Consider the following 20,153-nt stretch of genomic DNA (forward strand, 5'->3'; position numbering starts at 1 on the left):
CTGTACAAGCCAAGAAAAGTACTTCACATTTCCAGAAAACCCACAAAGAGATAATGACTTAATCAAAATGCATGTATTCTGAGAGCCCTCCAAAGTAATTTTTTTTTTTTTTTTTTTTTTTTTTTTGTGGTATGCGGGCCTCCCTCTGCCGTGGCCTCTCCCGTTGCGGAGCACAGGCTCCGGACGCGCAGGCTCAGCGGCCATGGCTCACGGGCCCAGCCGCTCCGCGGCATGTGGGATCCTCCCAGACCGGGGCGGGAACCCGGTTCCCCTGCATCGGCAGGCGGACGCGCAACCGCTGAGCCACCAGGGAAGCCCCCCTCCAAAGTAATTTTAATGCTGATTTGTGCTAGAGGTATATCAGGAGACATATTTATTCAATGACGGTTACCTTATTTACAAGAAAATAACAAATAGCCTTATCATTGTCATCACCACTACTATCACCCAAGAGCAGCATTCAAATAATTTTCTGTAAAAATGATTTGAAGACAGCATGATACTTAAGGTAGGATCTTGATGTTCCTTTAGGAACTGTCTAGAGAAAATTATATTCTTTATACTTAATTGGTATAAGAGGATACACAATCTGACACAACCAAATGACAACTGTTTTGTAAAACATGGAAACTAGATTAAGCACAAAGTTTGGCAGAGAAAGTTCTTTACCAAAATGAAAACCAGTTTCATGCAAAAAAAAGCTCTCTCAGCTACATCTGTCAGGAACATACTCAGGATTTTAAAATTGTCATAATAAAATCATAACAAATTATCAGTCTTCTGTTTGTCCTTGAAAATAAGTTGATGTTATTTTCTCTGGAGCAGGAGTAACTGCAGGAAGTTACTATTCTATTTACATATTTACATATCTTTATTAAAAGGATATATGGCTTCTTTGATTTGCTTTTCTTTATGCACATATAAGTTTTTATTGACTCTTTACATAAGGTTATTTACATAACTCTAAATGTGGTTTAATGTCTGTAAGAATGATTTGATTTGCAGAAATACAGTGTTTGCAAATGTGTGATGGTTTGAATATGTGTTTGTGGCTTCAAGTTTCTTGTAATTCTTGTAATGGAAGAGCTCACTGGTAGGATGAAGACTAAATATTTCTCCTTCTGTGGTGGTGTGATCTTTATATGTCTCTTCCAAGTACTATTTACTTTGTATTAGTTGCTTGCTCTTCCTATATTCGATATTTTGGATAGGAAACCTGAAGATAGCTAGGAAATTGTACTATATTGCTAGGCTGCAACCACTCAGTTCAATAACACATTCTGGTTTGACCCCATCTTCAGCCTTATGATACACATATCTACTGACATGAACAGTCTCAAATAGATAAAGGTCAAAATGAACAAGCTCTAGTCTTTCTTTAAATCCATACTCGAGCTCAGCCTTTGCCTGGAAGCCCAAACCTTCAATCATCTCATCTGCTGTCCCACCATCCTAGAGCTTTTTCTTCAATGTTGTAGCATTTACAACATAAGCATGGACTATATTTTACAACCAGAAGGCTCTGTCAGATATATTTTCTCAAGAGAGTGGAATGCAAAGTTCTGTAGAAAACCCTTGTATTATCATTTTGATGAAGTGTTGTAAAGCAGTACCTATTTGAAAGTTAAGAAACAGAACTTCATACCACATACCAGTTAATATGGTCTCAAAATCCATACTGCTATCATATAAATCACTCACAAATATTCCATAATATAATGTGAATGTTGTGTTTCTTTGTCATGCTTATTTTTTAAATGTAATTTAATTTATTTTTTCGATGTGGACCATTTTTAAAGTCTTTATTGAATTTGTTCAATATTGCTTCTGTTTTATGTTTTGGTTTTTTTTTTTTTTTTTGGCCTCAAGGCATGTGGGATCTTAGCTCCCTGACCCACACCCCCTGCACTGGAAGGCGAAGTCTTAACCACTGCATCGCCAGGGATATCCCGTCATGCTTACATTGTGAGACTAAAGGGGAAAAAACACAAACATAAGGGAGAGTAGTTGAAGGACAAAGTTTAAACATACTGTTTTTTAATGTAAAAGGCAGTATGGGCTTGAAAAGATGTAGAGAGAGAAACATAATGAACCTGTCAATTCACTAAAATTCCAGCCCTCAAGATATAATCTTATGCAATGAAATATTACTTAATAGAAAGCAACATGAAGCCTCTTTCAAAAACTAGGGGAGGAGTGTCATATACAGGAAATGAAAAAATTATTTTCGACAAGGTGACCATTAGCAATTTAAAAAATTCCAACAAAGAGTTGAAGACCAAAGAATCACCATCATCACAGATTTTGGCTAATGGCATCCTTGATTGATACTTTAGTATTTCAAACATGTCCCTTCTGTGGAACCAAATGCTCCTCCTGGTTATGACAGTTTAACTTATTCATGGATAATATAAAGACTCTCCCAGCTTTAGACCCGGGATATCAAACAGTAACTGGAAGCAACGATGAGCATCAGTCTACACTCAGAGGGGAACTTACGGTCATTGCAGAGTGGCCCGCTGAAGGAGGTCATGCTACAGTCACAGCTGAAGCCGTCCCACTGCTGCAAGCACACGCCTTGGTTGGAACATGAGTCCTCCTGGCAGGTTGTGCTGGGCCCTGAAAACAATCCAAATGCAACTTGGGTTCTTTAAAAAAATCTAAAAGTGTTTCACACATGAGCGAGGTCACATTTAGTAGTTGCCAACACCTCAAATTACATGACCAAACTAGTTTGGAAAGTTCTAGTTCACACACCTGAATTAGGAACAGAGAAGCTGTAATATAAAGGTTTCTCAAGTTTCAAATACAGAACAAAATACATTATAATAGTAAACTAGACCAGCAAATAGTAAAAGCAAGCACATAGCTTCTCGTATGATCATGGTAGCAGGTGATCTCATTCCATCATCAATAATTCTCTCTCACTGTTTGGATTTTAGAAAAACGCATGGATCTCCTTAACTTCTGACCAATGGGTAGAGACACCATGAGAGATGGAGATAATAACTTCATGAAACTGAGATACAGATTAGCAAAAAAAAAAAAAAAAAAAAAAAAGAAAAAAAAAACACTGAAGAGAGTTATACAAAAATGTCCTATAAGTTTCTAGAAGTTTTCCTGCACAAACTATGAATAAAGTTATGATTGCTGGGTGTTTTGGATAGGTATGTTGGCAAGTATCAATCCACATGCTTTAACAATTTCATGCAATCAAACATAAAACTAAAACCTCTGTATAAATGACATGCCCCCATGTAACATACAAGTAAAAAGAAAGCTAGTCTATTTCTAAAGAATCATAACTAGAACACTGAAAAACAAAGAACTAAAAAAAGGATGATCAAAGCACTAAAGGTAATCACTATACAAACATATTCAAGACTGAAAGCCTTTATGCAAACTATGCTACAAAATGAGGTTTCTTGCACAACATTCAAGAAGGGGAAAAATGAAAACTTCACCCAAATAACAGTTACTGCAAAAATGTAAAAAATGTTATTTTGAGGATTCCACTGTGTATTACGGGGTTTCAGTCTTGTTTTATACACACAGGGCTATCTACCTTGCAAGTCAGCTTTCATCAATGCAACTTTGTCAGCAAAATTAAAAAAAAAAGCAAAATATATTAAATGTTAGTAAGCAATACTGAAATGGGGCAAACATAGAAGAACGTTCAGATTCAAAAAAGCATGCTGCTGTAAAGGGGGAGAGAAATGCTATGTAGAGCAAACAAATTAATAATTAACAGCCATAAATCTTAAGAGAAGCCAAAACTAAGAAAGCAATAATTGATTAGAATTTCACTATATACGTATTTATATAATGGTTAACTGAGCCGATGACACAAAGTGACTGCAGTGCTTAGTTGAAGCATGCAGCCCCATTTGTCACGTGCAGATACAGTGTAGATGATGGTCATTAGCAGACCAATTATCCCTTTCTATTTTTTTCCCTGTAGGTCTTTTATCTTGCTATTGTAGTTAAGGCTTAAAACTGTAATGCCAGCCATTCTCTGTCAACAGTTGGACCTTACAGGGACACCAGACTATCAAAATGTATACACCATTTGGTAGATGAAAGAAAAAGTAAAGGATGGAAGAAACAAATTGCAATATAATTCCCCATAAAGAAAATTCCTTTACAAGATTGCAACGTGGAGTATTTATCTTTGCTTTTACCAGACTGGGTATAGATTTCTTACAGATCTCAAAGTTACAGCTATATTTTCTCTTCCTCTATAACTGTCTTCAACTCTTAAATACTGCCCTGTGAATATTTATTACAGTAGAACCTCACTAATAAGGGTTATCTTAGGGAAGGGTGGGAAGGGAACACCATCTACCTCAATACCTTTCGAGTATAAACTTAAGATATTTTCTAGTAAACACAATCTTAGGTTTTATGAAAATACAAAAATAGACACCAGACTAATTAGATGCTATTAACACTGAGAGCCTTTGAGGTAACTGCTCTAGTGAATACATGAGAATTATCTGTAATTAGATTTTGTACAAATTGATGTTTCTATAAACATCAATTTTAAACATCCTCCTTACAACCATATTTTTATTATAAATTTCTTAGTCACAGTATTCTTCATAAGAAGGTATTGAATGCAGCCTAAACATTCAATATGAATTTTTACAAATTCAGAAATCATAATACTGTAACTACTAATTATATAATAATAATAGTAATAATAATAATCAGTATAGTAATAATAACAAAAATAATAGTCGTTTTTAATAATAATAAAAATCTCCCAGGCCTGAGAGACCTGAATGGATGTAATAGTTTTTCTCACCTATTGCATCAAAGAACTAAGAGCCACTAAATTGCTCAGGTTTTGTTTTTCTTCCAATCTGTGAGAGGTAAGTGGTCCAATGATCTCTATTCCATGGCATTAAAGACTGAAAATAATTAATATTTGTTTAAAAAAAAAAAAAACTCAAAGCAATATTCCTTAGCACAGTCCTTCCTCTGGTACAAGCTCAGCCTGGGTCAGGGGCTGTGTTATCAAAGGATATTACTCCCTTGACTTGCCCAGCAGAAGGAAAGAGCAGGGGCAAGAACTGATGAAGAGCCATGTTTTTGTTTTTCTTTCTGCAAAAATTATCAGAAATACAACTGCAAAATAATGCTTAACTCTAAAAATGGTAAAATTACAATTCTAAAAAATAACCTGCCTGCCCATATTGTAGAGCAGCCACTCAGAGTGGCTGCCAAGCCTTTATGTGAGCATAAAGACATGCTTTATTATGTTTTCCATTATCACAACAGTCTTTATATATTCAGGTATTACAAGTGAATGCATGCTTATGCCTGACAAGTCACATTTTTTAAAGTACTCACCTTCCTGAAAAATATTTAAACATTGACAGTCATTTGCACAAGACAAAACCTTGAATTTATTTTTCTTTTTAGTTATATAATGTCCTTTTTATTTTATCACTGAATAAAATTGGGAGCAAGCCACAGGATATTAGTATTAAGTGGTTAAAAATAAGGATATGTTTGAAAAGGAAAGGAAAGTGAAGGTAAAACTACAATGTCTGGAAACCAAAGAAACAATAGAGGAAAGTGCTTAGATGCCTGGGATTTCAAGTAAGGCAAAATTGGGTTCAAAGCTTCCATCATCCACTTACGTGCTGTGTGACCTTAGGAAGGTCACCTTACACCTCTAAGGCTCAATTTACTCTTCCAAAAAGAAAAAAAAAACAGTAATACCTAACTGATAGAGTTTTGGGAAATGAAATTGCATATGTAAACTTACTGCTACCAGTGCTTAATCGATGGTAGCTTTAATACTGAAGTATTTCTGTAGCTTATAACGCAATTCCAGTGTTGAATGTTATGAGTCTATGCAAGTGCCTAAATTAAAAATTGTTTCACTGACTTCATGTATGGAAGTTATCTTGACTCAGTATTGAGCTTAACTGAGCCTGATTATTGGTGGATTGCCAGTCTCTATTTTCTCTTAAGTAAGCAGGTCAATGCCTTTCTAGGTAGTAATTTTCAAAGTCTGGTGTCAGACCAAAAGCATCAGCATCATTTAGGAACTTGCTAGAAATGTAAATTCTACAGCCCCATCCTAGACCTACTGAATCAGAAACCTTGGGGTGGTGTCAAGTAACATGGGTTTTAACAATTCTCCAGGTGATTCCAATACTTGCTCAAGTTGAGAAACTTTAAGGTAAAGGGAAAAGGACAAGGTAAGTTCCCTCTGCTAGCTAACGTGTTGTGTAAATAAAATCAGCTATTACTCACTGAAATAAGTTAGAAATGAAAGGCAGCAAGTGATTATTGAGAGAAGACCAATGACTTTTTACATGAAAGAACTTTAGAGATTTGTGGGTCTTGGGTAGAAATGGTGGAAAATCTTGACAAGATATCATTTAGTGATGTCAAATTTAAACTATTTCTATTAATATGGAAGTTAAGTGATTCCAATGTGGTTTGAGCTCAAAATACCATGAGAACAATCTTTAGAGAAATAATTTATTGAGTATCTAGAAGTTTACCACCAATCCTAAAAATATGTGTATCTCATCAATTACACCTCTGACAGGTACATCTGAGATTATTCCTAGGAACCACAGAGGACAGAAATAATCATAAATTAAAAATTGTTAACCTTGATGTTGGAATGAAAAAATCAGGGAAGTGTCAAGGCAGAAAGGCAGGAACATGGCAACATTCTAAAAATAAAGGAAAAGGGAGTAAAAGAGGGTGAGAATTATTAAAGCTCAGATATTAAAGCAAACTAGATAAGGTAAGGAAGGAGCCAATGTCATAATCTACTGAATGATTTCAGATGTTCAAACCATAGTTTAAAATTACCCAAGAATATGTACAATCACCTCGACCAAATTGCTTATTAGATTATGATGGAAAATAACACCAAATTTTATTTCTGTAAATACACTTTCTCAGTACATTTCTTATTAGTCTTCCCTTCCACTCACCCACTCACATTATGTGCCAGTGGTGGGAGGTCATGTGTGTGGGTTTGGTTTTCTGTCTTGTGAGTGTTTAGCTGTGAATGTGTCTGTCTGCTCCCACCATTTCTTGTAGGTGAGAATTTACCCAGCAACTTGTAGAAAGGCCTATTTTTGAAAAATGTTTTCAGAAGAGTTTGTAGTACCTTTAAAAAAAAAACAAACCCCCCCATATATTCTCACTTATTAGATCACCTCCAAGAATCAAAATTATGTCCCACATTTTTGTCTCCATCCACTAGAGAGAATTTATTCACTTCACAATTTTGTTTCCTTTGCTAAATTGGTAAAAGGAGAAAACACATAGTTTCCCTTTGTTTTACAAAAGGGCATTTACACCAAAATTTGAAACAAAGTAAATAAATACAGCAAAACATTAAAAATGAACTCAACAAAGATTTCCATTAAATAATCTTATCCTCTGGCGTGATTAAAACACAATTTGAATTTCACCTGACTTTTCAGGGAAATATATGTTGCAGAGAGAAAAAAATGTATTTCCAAATAAAAAATTTATATGTACTTAGGTAATTGCTAAATCTAATAGCATTATTTTGGCTGAGAAGACATGATTCATAATCTCCTGGGAGACAGGAATTCACATCTTTCTTCGCTTCCCCCATATGAAATTTCCTTATGAATCTAAAATTTTCAAAATGGCCCAAACTGTATTCAACATTAAAAGAGAAGCAGCAACACATTCACAGCTACAAAATTCAGGATAATGTGATTAAATTGCATTTATGGAGGGAGAATTGGCTCAAATAACCTGAGGTGTTGAAGTGAAAATTATCTAAAATGAAAGTAGCAATCAAAAAGTACTCCTACAGATCTTACTCTAATAGAGAACACAAAAGAACAGAAAGATACTTGAGAACATTTCTGAAGTATGGAATATTAGCTTTGGGTAATAGAAGAAACCAATTTTTGCTAAAACAAACTGATAATATATGGGAGACACTCTTGCTGCCGGGGTAGAAACAAACCAAACCGAGTGTGATTTGAGAATGGGTATCTGAATGTTATTCTCTTGTTGTATCCTATTGAATGTAGATTTCAAAAAGCAGGCTCAAGTTGATTAACATTTGCTGGAGTAAATATGTTTTTCTAGTCCAAGTGGCGTATCTATTTAATGCTATAAAGAAAGCATTGCAGAAGTGATTAGTACACTAATTAGGTGAACTATAGAATGCAAAGAAGCAGAAAATAACAAGACCCATAGCTCCCATTTTATATCAGGCATTAGTCTAGGTTTGCAAACAGTCCAGAAAATTTAAGATTTATGGGATGAAAAGTTAAAAACATGAATAAGGACTTTTAAGCCATAACTGGGGGTTTGTCCAATTGTCAGAAATGAAAATTTTGCCTGCCAGAGAATTTTGCTGTTCTCATTTATAGGTGGAATTAGAATTATTTTGAGTGTGATAACAAAGATCTAGTACCTTCACAGCCTCTCTCAATCTGTCCATTGCAGAAAAGAGCATCTGAGATGAGGTCCGGAAGCCGTCCATTTAGATCAACTGATGCCAGGCAGCCTTGAAAGCCCTCCTTGGCATGGACGAGTTTCGGCAAGGATTTGTATGTTTCCTTGGCCACTCCTCCTATATACAAGTCACCTGTGGGAAGACAAAAATTTTGGTCACAAAAGTAACTTAACATTGACTTTAAACAACAGTAGAACACACACAAAAAATAGAGAGGTTTATTTTTCATTAAATTAATTTTAAAAAGTAAATTTATGACTAGATATTTTCTTAAAAGTACAAAACAATAGAGGTGTTTGAATAATACATCAGCACTAGAAGAAATTTCTAGAAGCTATTTCCACAGAGAACTTAAGTGAGTTCAATACAGTGTGGCCAAATAGAAGGAACATGGACCATGAAGTGGTCCCTGAATTACTGGGTTGGCCAAAAAGTTCGTTCACGTTTTTCCATAAGATGTTATGGAAGAACCCAAAAGAACTTTTTGGCCAACCCAATAAAATCCAAGTCAAGTTATTTACCGACTCTATGGCTTTGAGCATTTTTTTTTTTTTTTTTTTTTTTTTTTTAGTTTCTCTGATCATTAGTAACCTCATTTCTAAAATGGGAACAATAAAGCCTATTCCATGGGCTTCCCTGGTGGCGCAGTGGTTGAGAGTCCGCCTGCCGATGCAGGGGACACGGGTCCGTGCCCCGGTCTGGGAGGATCCCACATGCTGCGGAGCGGCTGGGCCCGTGAGCCATGGCCGCTGAGCCTGTGCGTCCGGAGCCTGTGCTCCGCAACGGGAGAGGCCACAACAGTGAGAGGCCCGCATACCACAAAAAAAAAAAAAAGTCATTTAGCCATAAAAACTGAGAACTTAGGTCCCTGACCTACTAACTAAAGCTCTAAGTATTACACTAGGATGCCACTGATCCTGCATAATTTGTACTGAAGGTACTGGATATGCTTACTTCCCTCATCTCTTAAATAAAAGGAAACATCTATTGACTATTAACCATCATTCTTAATATTAAAGGAAAGCATGTTTTTGATCTGAAATAAGATACTATTTTTGAAACATTTGATTTTTCCCTTCCATATTTCCTTTCTCTCCTTAGTCTTTTCTCTCAAATTTCAAGTGATTGTGTTTTATTTGCCTCAGAGACCAAAGATATAAAGTTATCTTTATGTATTTGATCCTTAAAATTCAAGACTCTTAGAGGAGTGAAATAGACAGAATATACAGGCAATTACATGAGAAGAGTAAAGCTTTCCTGCCCCTCATGTGGGCAAGCAGGAGAGAAAGTTGGAGGACAAGAAGTTTGAATATAGTCATTGCCAAATAGAGGACATAGTGATCTGACTTGAGGCCTGAGCCCTGGTGGATGCCAAAACCTCATGTAGGTTGAGGAAAGTAATACTGATCTGTGTGCATTTCCTCAAGAGAACCCAGAGGCAGCAGTGATATCCTTGAGAAGAAATAGATGCATAGTAGATTCAGACATGCTGGGAGCTTTCTTAGCCTGACAGAACTTTTCATATCCCCTTGTGGTGTGGCAGCCACAGAACACAGAACAATTCCCAGAGTGGAACAGGAGTAAGTAGAAAAAGGCTGGCCTGAGGACGTCATGCACACAAGAAAGAAGATGCTGGGTAGCAATTCAGTGGGCACCTAAGCAATTAATATAGAATATTTGAGACCAACTCCTGTGCAATCTCCCTACCTCCCCAGATACTGGTACAATGGAAGTCCCCCACCCCCAAATCATCTGGACATAATCCCAAGGAAATAAGGGAACTGAAATTGCCTGCGATTTCATTTTCACTAACTCAAAGAATCAGAGCTCAAAACAGAAACCAAGGTGAGTTATAGAAAAATAGAGAAAGTGACCTTTCTTGCTCATCTGAGATTGTGGGCTGAACTTTATGCTATTACATATCAAATATCAATGCAAGGAAGTGCTCCCTACATTAATTTGCTGAACTAAATTTGTTAGGAAATTTCAGCTTTCCTCTGGGCCTCATGAATGTAGTATTAGAGAACAGTGGGAGTTGAATGAAGAATTCTTGTCACTGCTTCAGGTTTTTCATATGTAGAACTTAGTACTCAAAGTTATGTATGGGATGCTATATATTTGACAACCAATCTTCCTCTTTCTGATTGTAACCTTCTGGAGGATAGAGATTGTGTCTTTGTCTTAGATTCTCCCACAGTGCCTAGTACTGGGCTACAAGCACAGTGGGCAACCAATAAATATTGTCAGTCAACTGATGGATTGAAGTCACAGTAGATAAGAATCAGAAAAGAAAGAAGAATGGTAAGGCAACACATGGGGAGAGAGCTAATCCTAAAATGCACTTACTTCCTATCCCCACTTCCCGCTACTTCCTACTTCTTTTCCTATCAGCACAGTTACTTGACCAAATAAGTTTTTAAAGCCTGTTGAGGAGAAGTAGTAATCTTTCCCTTGTGTTGCTAAAGAGCAGAAAATATTGATTCAAGCTGTGCAGGATATAAGCCTCAGACCTACCAAGGTGGATAGTTTGGCTTTATAAGCAGGGGACTCATTCTCATTTTCATTACTGAAGCTGCAGTTAGCACCACAACTTAATACGGTCTTTATAAACTCTTCATATAGCAGAGAGTGGTCTTAAGTCTCCCACAGGATTGCCATAGGAAGAGAACAAAGGAAACCTTTAAGTGGCCTGAGCCCTGTGTAACATAAGCACTTCATCAAAGATGCACCTTCTCCTTTTGATCCTTGGGGTGATGGAAGGAAAATGACCCATTAGCACTAATGGGATCTTGCAGGCAAAATCCTGTGCATGGCAAGGAACCTAGGCTTTTTAATGACCCAGTGTATGAATGAGAGCCAGGATGGACATCCGGTAAGAGTCAGTTTCCTATGGACTTGAAGCCATGCTGTTACCCTTCCTTCAAGCTATGAGTGATTGATTTTTATTCATATTATTTAAGTAGGCTGTGTATGCAACTGACAAGGAAATGATGGTGCTGCAGCAGAAGAAGGTGCAAAGAACATGTACACAGCCAGATAATCTCAAACATTTGGGGAGTGGGCTTTTTAAAAAAATATCAAGAAACCCTTATCTTTGTCACTAGTGTGGAGTGTGTGTGTGTGTGTAACGGCCCCCCTCTCAAGGATGTCATCTGTGGAATGATCTGAGATGATATCACAAGTATCCATTTCCCAGTAGTTGGGCAGTAATGAGTAGGGAATAGCGCTCAAGCTTCTTAGTTATACCTGGCTACAAACACCTGGTTCTGACTGCCATTTACTGATTGCCTCAGTGTAGGCACATTAAGTTATATAACTTCAAGAGTCAGATTCTTCATCTGTGAAATGGCTTAATAATGCCTACCCTGTAAGGCTGTGAGAATTACAGAGAATGTATGTAAGAATTGGGCACAGCGTGTGCTCAGCACATGATTGCTACTGGTGTGGCAGTGTTGGTGTGTGTGATAAGGATTATCCATCGACAGTGTGCCTCATTCTATGCTGACTGCACTGAGAGATACAGAAGAATGAGAAGTACAGGTTGTCCCCGTGTTTCTAGTAGAATTAGAGTGACAAGATGTCAAATGTACAAGTCTTATTTTCTTTGACGTAGTTTAGACGCATTTGTGTACTTGAAGTGTGCCCTGCACTATACAAGAAGCAGCTTGAGAGCTTTCTTTGACATACTCAGTTTGAATCCCAGCAGCATCGAACCTGATAACATAAATGGAACAATCGCTTGATAAATATCTTCTATTTTGATATAAACAGACTGAGACACAAGAATTCTGTGAAGCCCAAGGGACAGGTTGTAAGGTTCAGGCTAAATGCACCTTATAAAATCAGAGAAATAAAAGGATTTTATGGACATCAATTGTAAGCTGAAGTATCAGGAATGAGTTTAGACCAAAAGAAAGTATAGGATACATTACTTTGTAATGCCATAAATGAAGGTGCCAAACATGGGGAATAGCACAAATATACCAAGAAGACAAAATTAATACAGCATTCAAAAAAGACCACAAAAGGCCAGAATGGGCTGGAAAAGAAGAATTTTCAAAGGGGCCATGGTAAATAATGTTGGATTAAAAAAGTCAAAGGAAAGCCTTGAGTAACATGATAGAATTTGTGACTACTGTTTTTTTTTTTTTTTTTTAAAGGCAATGAGAAGTCCAAAAATAAAAGCCATGCAGACTAGGAGATGAGGGAATTTGAAACAGTAATAATTTGGAGAGAAGAGATGAAACTGCACTGAACATTCAACATGTGTAATTTGAGTAGGAGCGTCCTACAGGGATGATATGAACTGGGGGCTTAGGGATGCTGGGGCTGGAAGGCCTGGCTTGGGCGCCATCAACCAAAAGAAGAAAAATGAAGTGGTGTAGGAGGTTTCCTCTGCTCTTAAAACAGGGAACATGAGGCAGTTAGAGCAAGGACTCTGAGCTCTACAGCAGCAGAATGCCAGCATCAAGGTATAATTAGTTCTTTGACTCAGCTTTCCTGTTTATTCATATGTACTTTTTAGTGCCTCTTAAACATCTCAGTTTCATTTTAATTAAAAAGAGCATACATAAAAAGGACAACTGCTTTGTAGATGTGGATAGTTAAAACTCTAGGGAAACTTAAGGAGGCTCCCACAATCTCTTATAAGTGGCATTTGAAAAAAAAAAAAAAAAAAAAAAAAAAAAGCTGGAGAGCAATACACACTGTCTTACTTTCCTACTGGCCAGACTGGAGAAAGTACAATTCTGGAGGCTTTGCTGAGAGGATCTGACTTTGGACAGCAAATTGGGAGACTACGCTAACTTTCCTTTCAATTCTTGTTGTGACTGGCTAGTAGAAAAAGTACAGGCAGGCTGGGCTAGTTTCTCAGTTATTCTGCAGGAAAGATGCCCTTCCTTACATCAGAGAACAATCAAACTCTGTCCCCGCCTCGATTTGTATCTTTATCTTTAATTTTAATCTTTTGTCACACATCCACAAATGAACATTGGCAGGTTAGATCTTGACCATATAAGTTAATGCAGGCTTTCTTTGGGAGACAAATTAAATGTAAACCTGTTCAGGGCACACCAAATAGTCATTATTGAAGTAAAGTTGGCAATTCAAGTGGATGTTTTCCTCTGAAACACTAGATCTGTGTCCTTCATAGATCTCTATGAGAAATCAGGTTAATTTTAGAAATTCAGTGGTCATCAGTTTGATTTATTAGATATTGTTTAAATTCTCTACACCTTAGTCTTTCTTGGTGCATAAAGGGTTTAATCCTAGAATAACCTGTTTTTACTTCTAGGAAATACCTGTAAACCCTTATCTTTAGGCCTATCCTGGTTTTCTAAGTTCAGACTAAAAACAAACCATCATCTTTCCCCCCTCTCCACACTGGGAAATTACTTCTAGACTTCCCTGTTTTATAGCAATCACAATTCTAGTCTCCCTATTACCCAAACTGAAATTCATTTCAATATCATTTTTTAACTCCATTCTATTTCTCATACCTTACATTCAAATTATTGCTGAGAACTTTGATGTGGATGACTCAACTTGGCCAATACTTCTGACGTCTGTGCCTCCATTTTCCTTTCCTTTTCCAGTTCTTATCTTCCTTTCCCCACGTACACCTTTTATGCAGTAACCCATTACCTGGTGTCCCTGCCTCTATCCGTCCTCCTCATTAATACCATATCCGTCGTCCCCATACTGCGTTCTGATTTCTTTAATACATCCCGCTGGTTTCTAAATAAAGTGTGAGGCTCAGGATGGTCAAGATTTTGAGATATCCACCCTCAGTAACTTTTTCTAAACTTTGAACAATGTCTCCCCAACAATTTTTGCCAGGGAGAGAATTAGGCTAACATCAATCCTCTACCTATACTTTAATCTTTAGTCAAACTGTATTTTTCACCATTTCTCCAATACTGCACATTCATGCTGTTCCATCACTCTTCCCAGTACATTACTTCCATCATGAGTGTCTTTCCCCTTCTAATGTTCCATTTCAAAGCCTGATGCAATTTCGGGGTCTCAACTCAAATTCCACCTTGTTAATGTGTTTTCTCAGTCATAGGCAAGTATGATCTTTGAATCCCCGTAACATTTTGAACCTCTTTTCTGACAGTTACCATTTCCTTCCCAGTTCTCTGTGTGGATATCTTGCCTTCCCATTATTTTATAAATTCCTTGAAGAAAGCATCATAAGCGAAGCACCTTTTTAGTCTCATTTTTACTTAGCACTCACTAATTATTTGTTGACTCATTGAATGAATGGATGAATTAGCAGTTTTCATTCAATAAATAATCATTTGAACAATAAGGACATAGTGAAGGTTCCCTGGTCCCCTCTACCTGAGAAATAATGAATGAAGTTAATTGTGGGGAATTTTTCTTCTACTGACCCCTTTCTTGAAGCCACCCAGCTCACTAAGAGGGTTCAATGCGTGACATTTTTTTCCATTCTGACAGTGTAATTCAGGAACAATTTTAACCAACATGTGTTGAATTCATTTGTAGAGAGAGGTAGACAAAGATAGAGGTACAGAAATAGTTTAGGGTGTCAATGTGTGGTAATGAGAACCTATTCATGAGTCTCTTCAGCAGTTAAAATAAATGCCAAAATCTTTGTGGGAAATTACATTTCAGCCTATCCTGTACCTCTACCTCAGTCTATCTCTGGCCATTCTGTCATTCTCTGTGTTGCCCCATATACAAATATGACCTAACTCATGCGGCCTCTATAGGCACACTCCCCACTATGGATACTTTACACTATTTCTCCAGATGCTTCTACTTTGTTACACTGTTATCATTACAGGGAGGTGGGCATTTATTGTTTGTGGTCATAGAACAGAGCCAAGCTAACTGTGTGGACCCTTGATGCTTTGCCCTGGTACATCTGTTAATCCCTATGTGCACTTCCTGTGGGGTTGCAGATGTCTCTCTCCATCTAGCCTGTGGACTGGCACTCCAGGATTCCTGGGATTTGATTCCCTCTGGTCTCCTGCTTCTATCTCTCAGGTCCTTGCCAGCCACAGGTATCCCTGATTCCACAGCAGGCTCCCATATCCAACAGTTTGTACATTGTTTTCACTACAAAGGCATTGAATTTCACAAAAATCACTGAGACAACTGAATTTAAATGTACAGAGCCCAGATCGAGTGAGAGAGAGCCTCATCACTGCTTTGAGTCCTTCATGATCAGTGCAAGCTTTGCCATGGTCAAAGCCAGAAAAGACAGCTCTGACTTTATCATTATAACAATAACTGACATTGGTGTACTGCCCTAAACTTTACTGAGCACTTGCACATAGGTATTGTCATTTGGTTTTCACCCGATGAGCTACAGAAAGAATAAAGGTTATCATGGACACGTGTCCCAGACAAAGACACTATGGTTCAGTGCTACAACACCAGAAAAATGGCAGGGTCCGATTCCAAGCCCAGGTCTCCTGAATCTATGATAATTTTCACTTAATCTGCACTAGTTTACACACTGTATAATCCAGGTGGTGAGTGGCCGATTTGTACAGCTCCACTGCTACAAAATACAGGAATGTTTTGGAGTAACTTGGACAGTGGAGAAAAGTAATGGTAATAAATGTTCACAGAGTCCAAGCCAAATAACACAGATTCCCAGGACGATGCAGGACTCATCTGCATGCTCACTGAGTAATCTCATGAAAATAAAGCCAATTTGCTTCTATAGTCATAAACGTTAGATATCTAAATTCCAGTGAGTGGGTAGAACTCTTATGACTTCCGAATTTGATTTTTAGATATGGAAGCCACTTTTCAGCTGCCTGCCACAGAGAGATAAGTAAGACACCTGCATTCACCTGTAACCCAGACTAATACCTGTGTGTGAACAGGTGGGCGGGCACCAAGAAAACTGGAGTTCAGACCTTAATGTTTCTCTGTAGTAAGGCTTTAAGAGTTAATATTGACAATATAGTTATGGACAGGACAGAAAATGCTTTCAACATTCTTAAATTTCTGTTTCTAGCTGATATTTTTGAAATAAAATTGCCCAAAGAAGGAGAATTTTTTAAAAGTATGATTGTAAAACTTAGCATGAAGACAGATGCTGTGTGTTTGGCCAACGGACTGTAAGGCAAAGCTGGTGGGAAATAATAAAGTGAAATTGCTATGGAGGGGTGTGTGGTAATCCATCTTCTTTTTAACCATGCTAGGTCAGTGACACTGTGGCAGTTGGGGTGCGAGTTCGGGCATATCAGTTCATGCCAAGCTAACTTTGTCTCATGCTTGGTAAATTTACCTTTTGGTAAAAACAGGGTTCAAATATTTTCATTACTTTTCCATTTTCCCCACCCAAGTGACAGTCAGTTTAGATACTGTAGACATACTTTAGCAGCATCCACCCTGTCACCATTTCACGTTTCGTTTTCCACTCTCTGGGTGTTGTTCTCTGGGACTGCATACGGTCTGCAGAGCTTCCCTATCTCACAAATACTGTTCCACCTGACACGTGCACAGCACCTCAGTTTGAATGGTGCTTTGCCATCTCTCGTTCCATTTGATTCTCATACCAACTCTTCACAATAGGCAGGAAGTTGTTACTATCCCTACCTGACAGGTGAGCAAATTACCCTTCTGGAAAGGTAAGTGACCTGCCCAAGGTAATGCAACCAGTCCCAGGAGAGTAACACTGGCACCCCAGCCTCCAAGTCCCAGGTGACCTCTTTTCCCACTGTACTACACTGCCTCCTAGTTTTACTAAAGACCTTCTCAGTGACAGGAATAGAATGTGTAGAGGAGTTTAGAAATGACTGTTCTGTAAATTAATAGAGACTTACAACTAGGGGACCTGTAAGAGGACCTATTCAAACCTGTTATCTTTCCTGAAATTTTGAGGAGCTCAGTATAACAACTTGGCTTTCTTTTTCAACATAACTTTTTTTATTTCAAAGAAATTTTCTTTTCCTATTTCAAAATAAATGTACATTTATTTTGGGTGAGGAAGATCTAGTGGTGTACAGAGTAAGTATAAAAGAACAGCTCTTCTCCATCATAATGGCCTGTTTAATGCAGGTCAAAAATGTCACCTGCTCTCCACTTAGATATACAGAAGAAAAGAAGGGAAAGCCACCAGGGTTTTCTGGAGAGCTTGAAAGGACAAAGTGATACAAAGCACACAAAAAAGCTTTACAGACATTGCCAAAAAGCTTCTAAAATATGATGAGTTTCAGAGAGTCAAATAAAACTCTTATTTTTTTCTTAAGTACCTGAACTCTTCTGTATTTTTTTCAAAGAACAAATTGCTTCTGTGCTTAAAGGATGGAAGAGTCTCAATCAGGTCATCAAATCCCACTGGAATAGTATATAAAATTCCCTAGGGCATGTCTCCAAATACTTTGTTCTTCCAATACTTAAATTATTCTTAAGGAGAAATGCAAATAGTTAACAGCAATAATCAAAAAGTGGGTCGAGAAGGTGTGGGGAACTTTCCCTAAAGGCTAGGAAAATGGAGGGCTTTAACAGTTGAACGGACTAGCAAACAACCTACTGGAACAAGCTGATGATGGATTGATAGGTCAATCTCCAATCATCCAACCAAGTACTATATTTGCCTGGGCCTGCTTTAAGCATCTATAAATGCAAATGTTCTATAGAATACATATTAAGGACACACAGCAATTAAAATTGTTGGCTGTTGTGTTTGACGAAGACTTCAGGGGCTAAGGAAACAGAACCAATATATAGGTTCTATACAAGGCATATGGATGGGAAGAGCAAGTGGAAAGTGAAAGGAGAAATACCCAGTTATTTTGTAATTACCAGAAGTGACATTTGCAGCATTACACAGGTAGTAATGTAGAAGTTTGAAGAACTATGTTTTCTACAAAGGAGGAAATAATTTCTTTTATTACATGACATTTTTCCCTAAGATTAATGTAAGTACTATCTTTCACTCTAGATATCCAGTAGGAATCCCTTCTAATATGTTGGGAAATATATATAGTAGTATTTAAATATTTCTATGGACCTGGGTTCAAATTCTATTGCTGGTCAATTCACTTAGTCTTTCTAAGTCTCCATTTTCTCATCTGTGATATGGAAGCACTAATGTCTCACTCATCTAATTGTTGTAAAGATTAAGAGATCATACTTGTAAAATACACCATCAACATTGAGGTTCTGACTGAAGTGCCAACACCATAGACATATGATAATGTGAGTCTGAGGCAGATACTGAGATGCAAAATTTACAAAGGAGATGATATAATACTGGTTCTCAGTCCTTGAAACCCTCAGTTATATCAAGAACATCTTCATCATCAAAGGGGTCCAAAACTGGAAAGAAAGATGCCCAAGAATGTTTTCTGAGAAGTCCTATGGTGGGATAAATTTGCACTACTGCCTGATAAAGGGGGACCACATTCTAGCCCCAAGCCTAGTGGGAAGGCTCTCAGGTCTCCTGGAGAACTTGTTTTATGTTTCTTGAGGTTGAGGGATACAGAATTGCTGTGTTATAGATACAGTACATTAACACAGGACCTTAAAGAAGTCTTTTTACAGTCCCTGAACTGCAAGGTGAAACCAGTGGTGGGAGATCCAAGCAATGTTTGTGTTGAGGAGGAGCAAGGCGGGGAGTTGGGGGGTGGAGGTGGGGACAGAACCTAGTACAGCGTAGCTACGGATGCTAAGAAACCTGGGAATGCCAGCTGGGCTGTCCTGTGCCAGGGCAGTTATGGGAAAGTGGCCTAAATATTGCCAAACCCTGTCATACCCAGGTGGGCCTTACAAGTCCACCCTCCTTATAAACACTTGAGCTTTAAAGAATACACTGATTGAGCTTGTGCACAGTTGTGAGAATTAAATGAGATCTTATGAGTAAAATATTTATAAGCGTGCATGGGATGTGATCAGCCCTCAGAAATGGTTAAAATAATTATTATTACTGTTTGATTTTATTATCATTACTGTTTAGGTGAGATGTTTAACCTTCCTAAGCCTCACCTTAGCTTCATCATCTGTAACGTGGGGCTAAGTACAGCAACCTCACCAATTAGCCACAAAAAACAAGGGGATAATATATGTAAATCTCTTAGCTAATGCTTAGTGAAAAGCGGATGATGATCAAGATGGTATGATGGACCTTGCCTAAGGACACACAGAAATAAATGGTAGAGATGCTATTTCACCCAAGTCTGTCTGACCCCAAGCCTGAAGCTTAATTATAATTCTATATGGCTTCTTGCATTATCCTTAAGAAAAACCACAATAATTAATTGCAAAGGCCAAGAAAGGGCCCCTTTTAAGAGCAGGCACAGAAAACCACATTAATGTGGCATTAACAAGAAACCCTGACTGACCTCATGGTGTTCTGAAGTAGCATCGGAAGTACCCTCCAGTGTATGAAAATGATGGGCCGGCAGCAGCACAGTGGCATTAAAACTGTGCTTTCCTTCATGAGTAAAGTTAGCAGAACTGGCTTTGAAGCATCTCTACAATAGTAGGGGTGACTTTGTACTAGGTCCACCCAATTTTCCAGTCTATTCCGATTTTGACCCATGGCTGTAGACGAATTGTTCAGGGTCAGGGGTAGAAGCTAGCTGTCCTCAGAGTCACGGTGTAAGAGGGCTGGAGTTGCATTATTATGAAACCCTAACTCAATGAAACAACTGCCTGAATATACTAGTGATGCTTACTT

General features: G+C 37.9%; 1 protein-coding gene across 18 annotated transcripts in view; it reads right to left on the bottom strand.

Annotated features, from left to right (window-relative positions):
- The window catches only part of NRXN1 (neurexin 1), a 1,147,673-nt gene that overhangs the window by 550,166 nt on the left and 577,354 nt on the right, over positions 1–20,153 (bottom strand). For 17 of the 18 annotated variants that reach the window (XM_024118772.1, XM_024118771.1, XM_024118769.1 and 14 more), the window contains 2 exons: positions 8,444–8,617; positions 2,500–2,619 (listed from right to left, as the gene is read on the bottom strand). In XM_024118772.1, coding sequence (XP_023974540.1) covers positions 2,500–2,619; positions 8,444–8,617 — 294 coding nt within the window. Of the gene's footprint in view, positions 1–2,499; positions 2,620–3,565; positions 3,593–8,443; positions 8,618–20,153 lie in introns of all 18 variants that reach the window. The other variant, XM_055089174.1, reaches the window with a different exon arrangement.

Source organism: Physeter macrocephalus, chromosome 12 (genome assembly GCF_002837175.3).
Source record: "Physeter macrocephalus isolate SW-GA chromosome 12, ASM283717v5, whole genome shotgun sequence".
In the NCBI taxonomy this organism is placed as follows: domain Eukaryota; kingdom Metazoa; phylum Chordata; class Mammalia; order Artiodactyla; family Physeteridae; genus Physeter; species Physeter macrocephalus.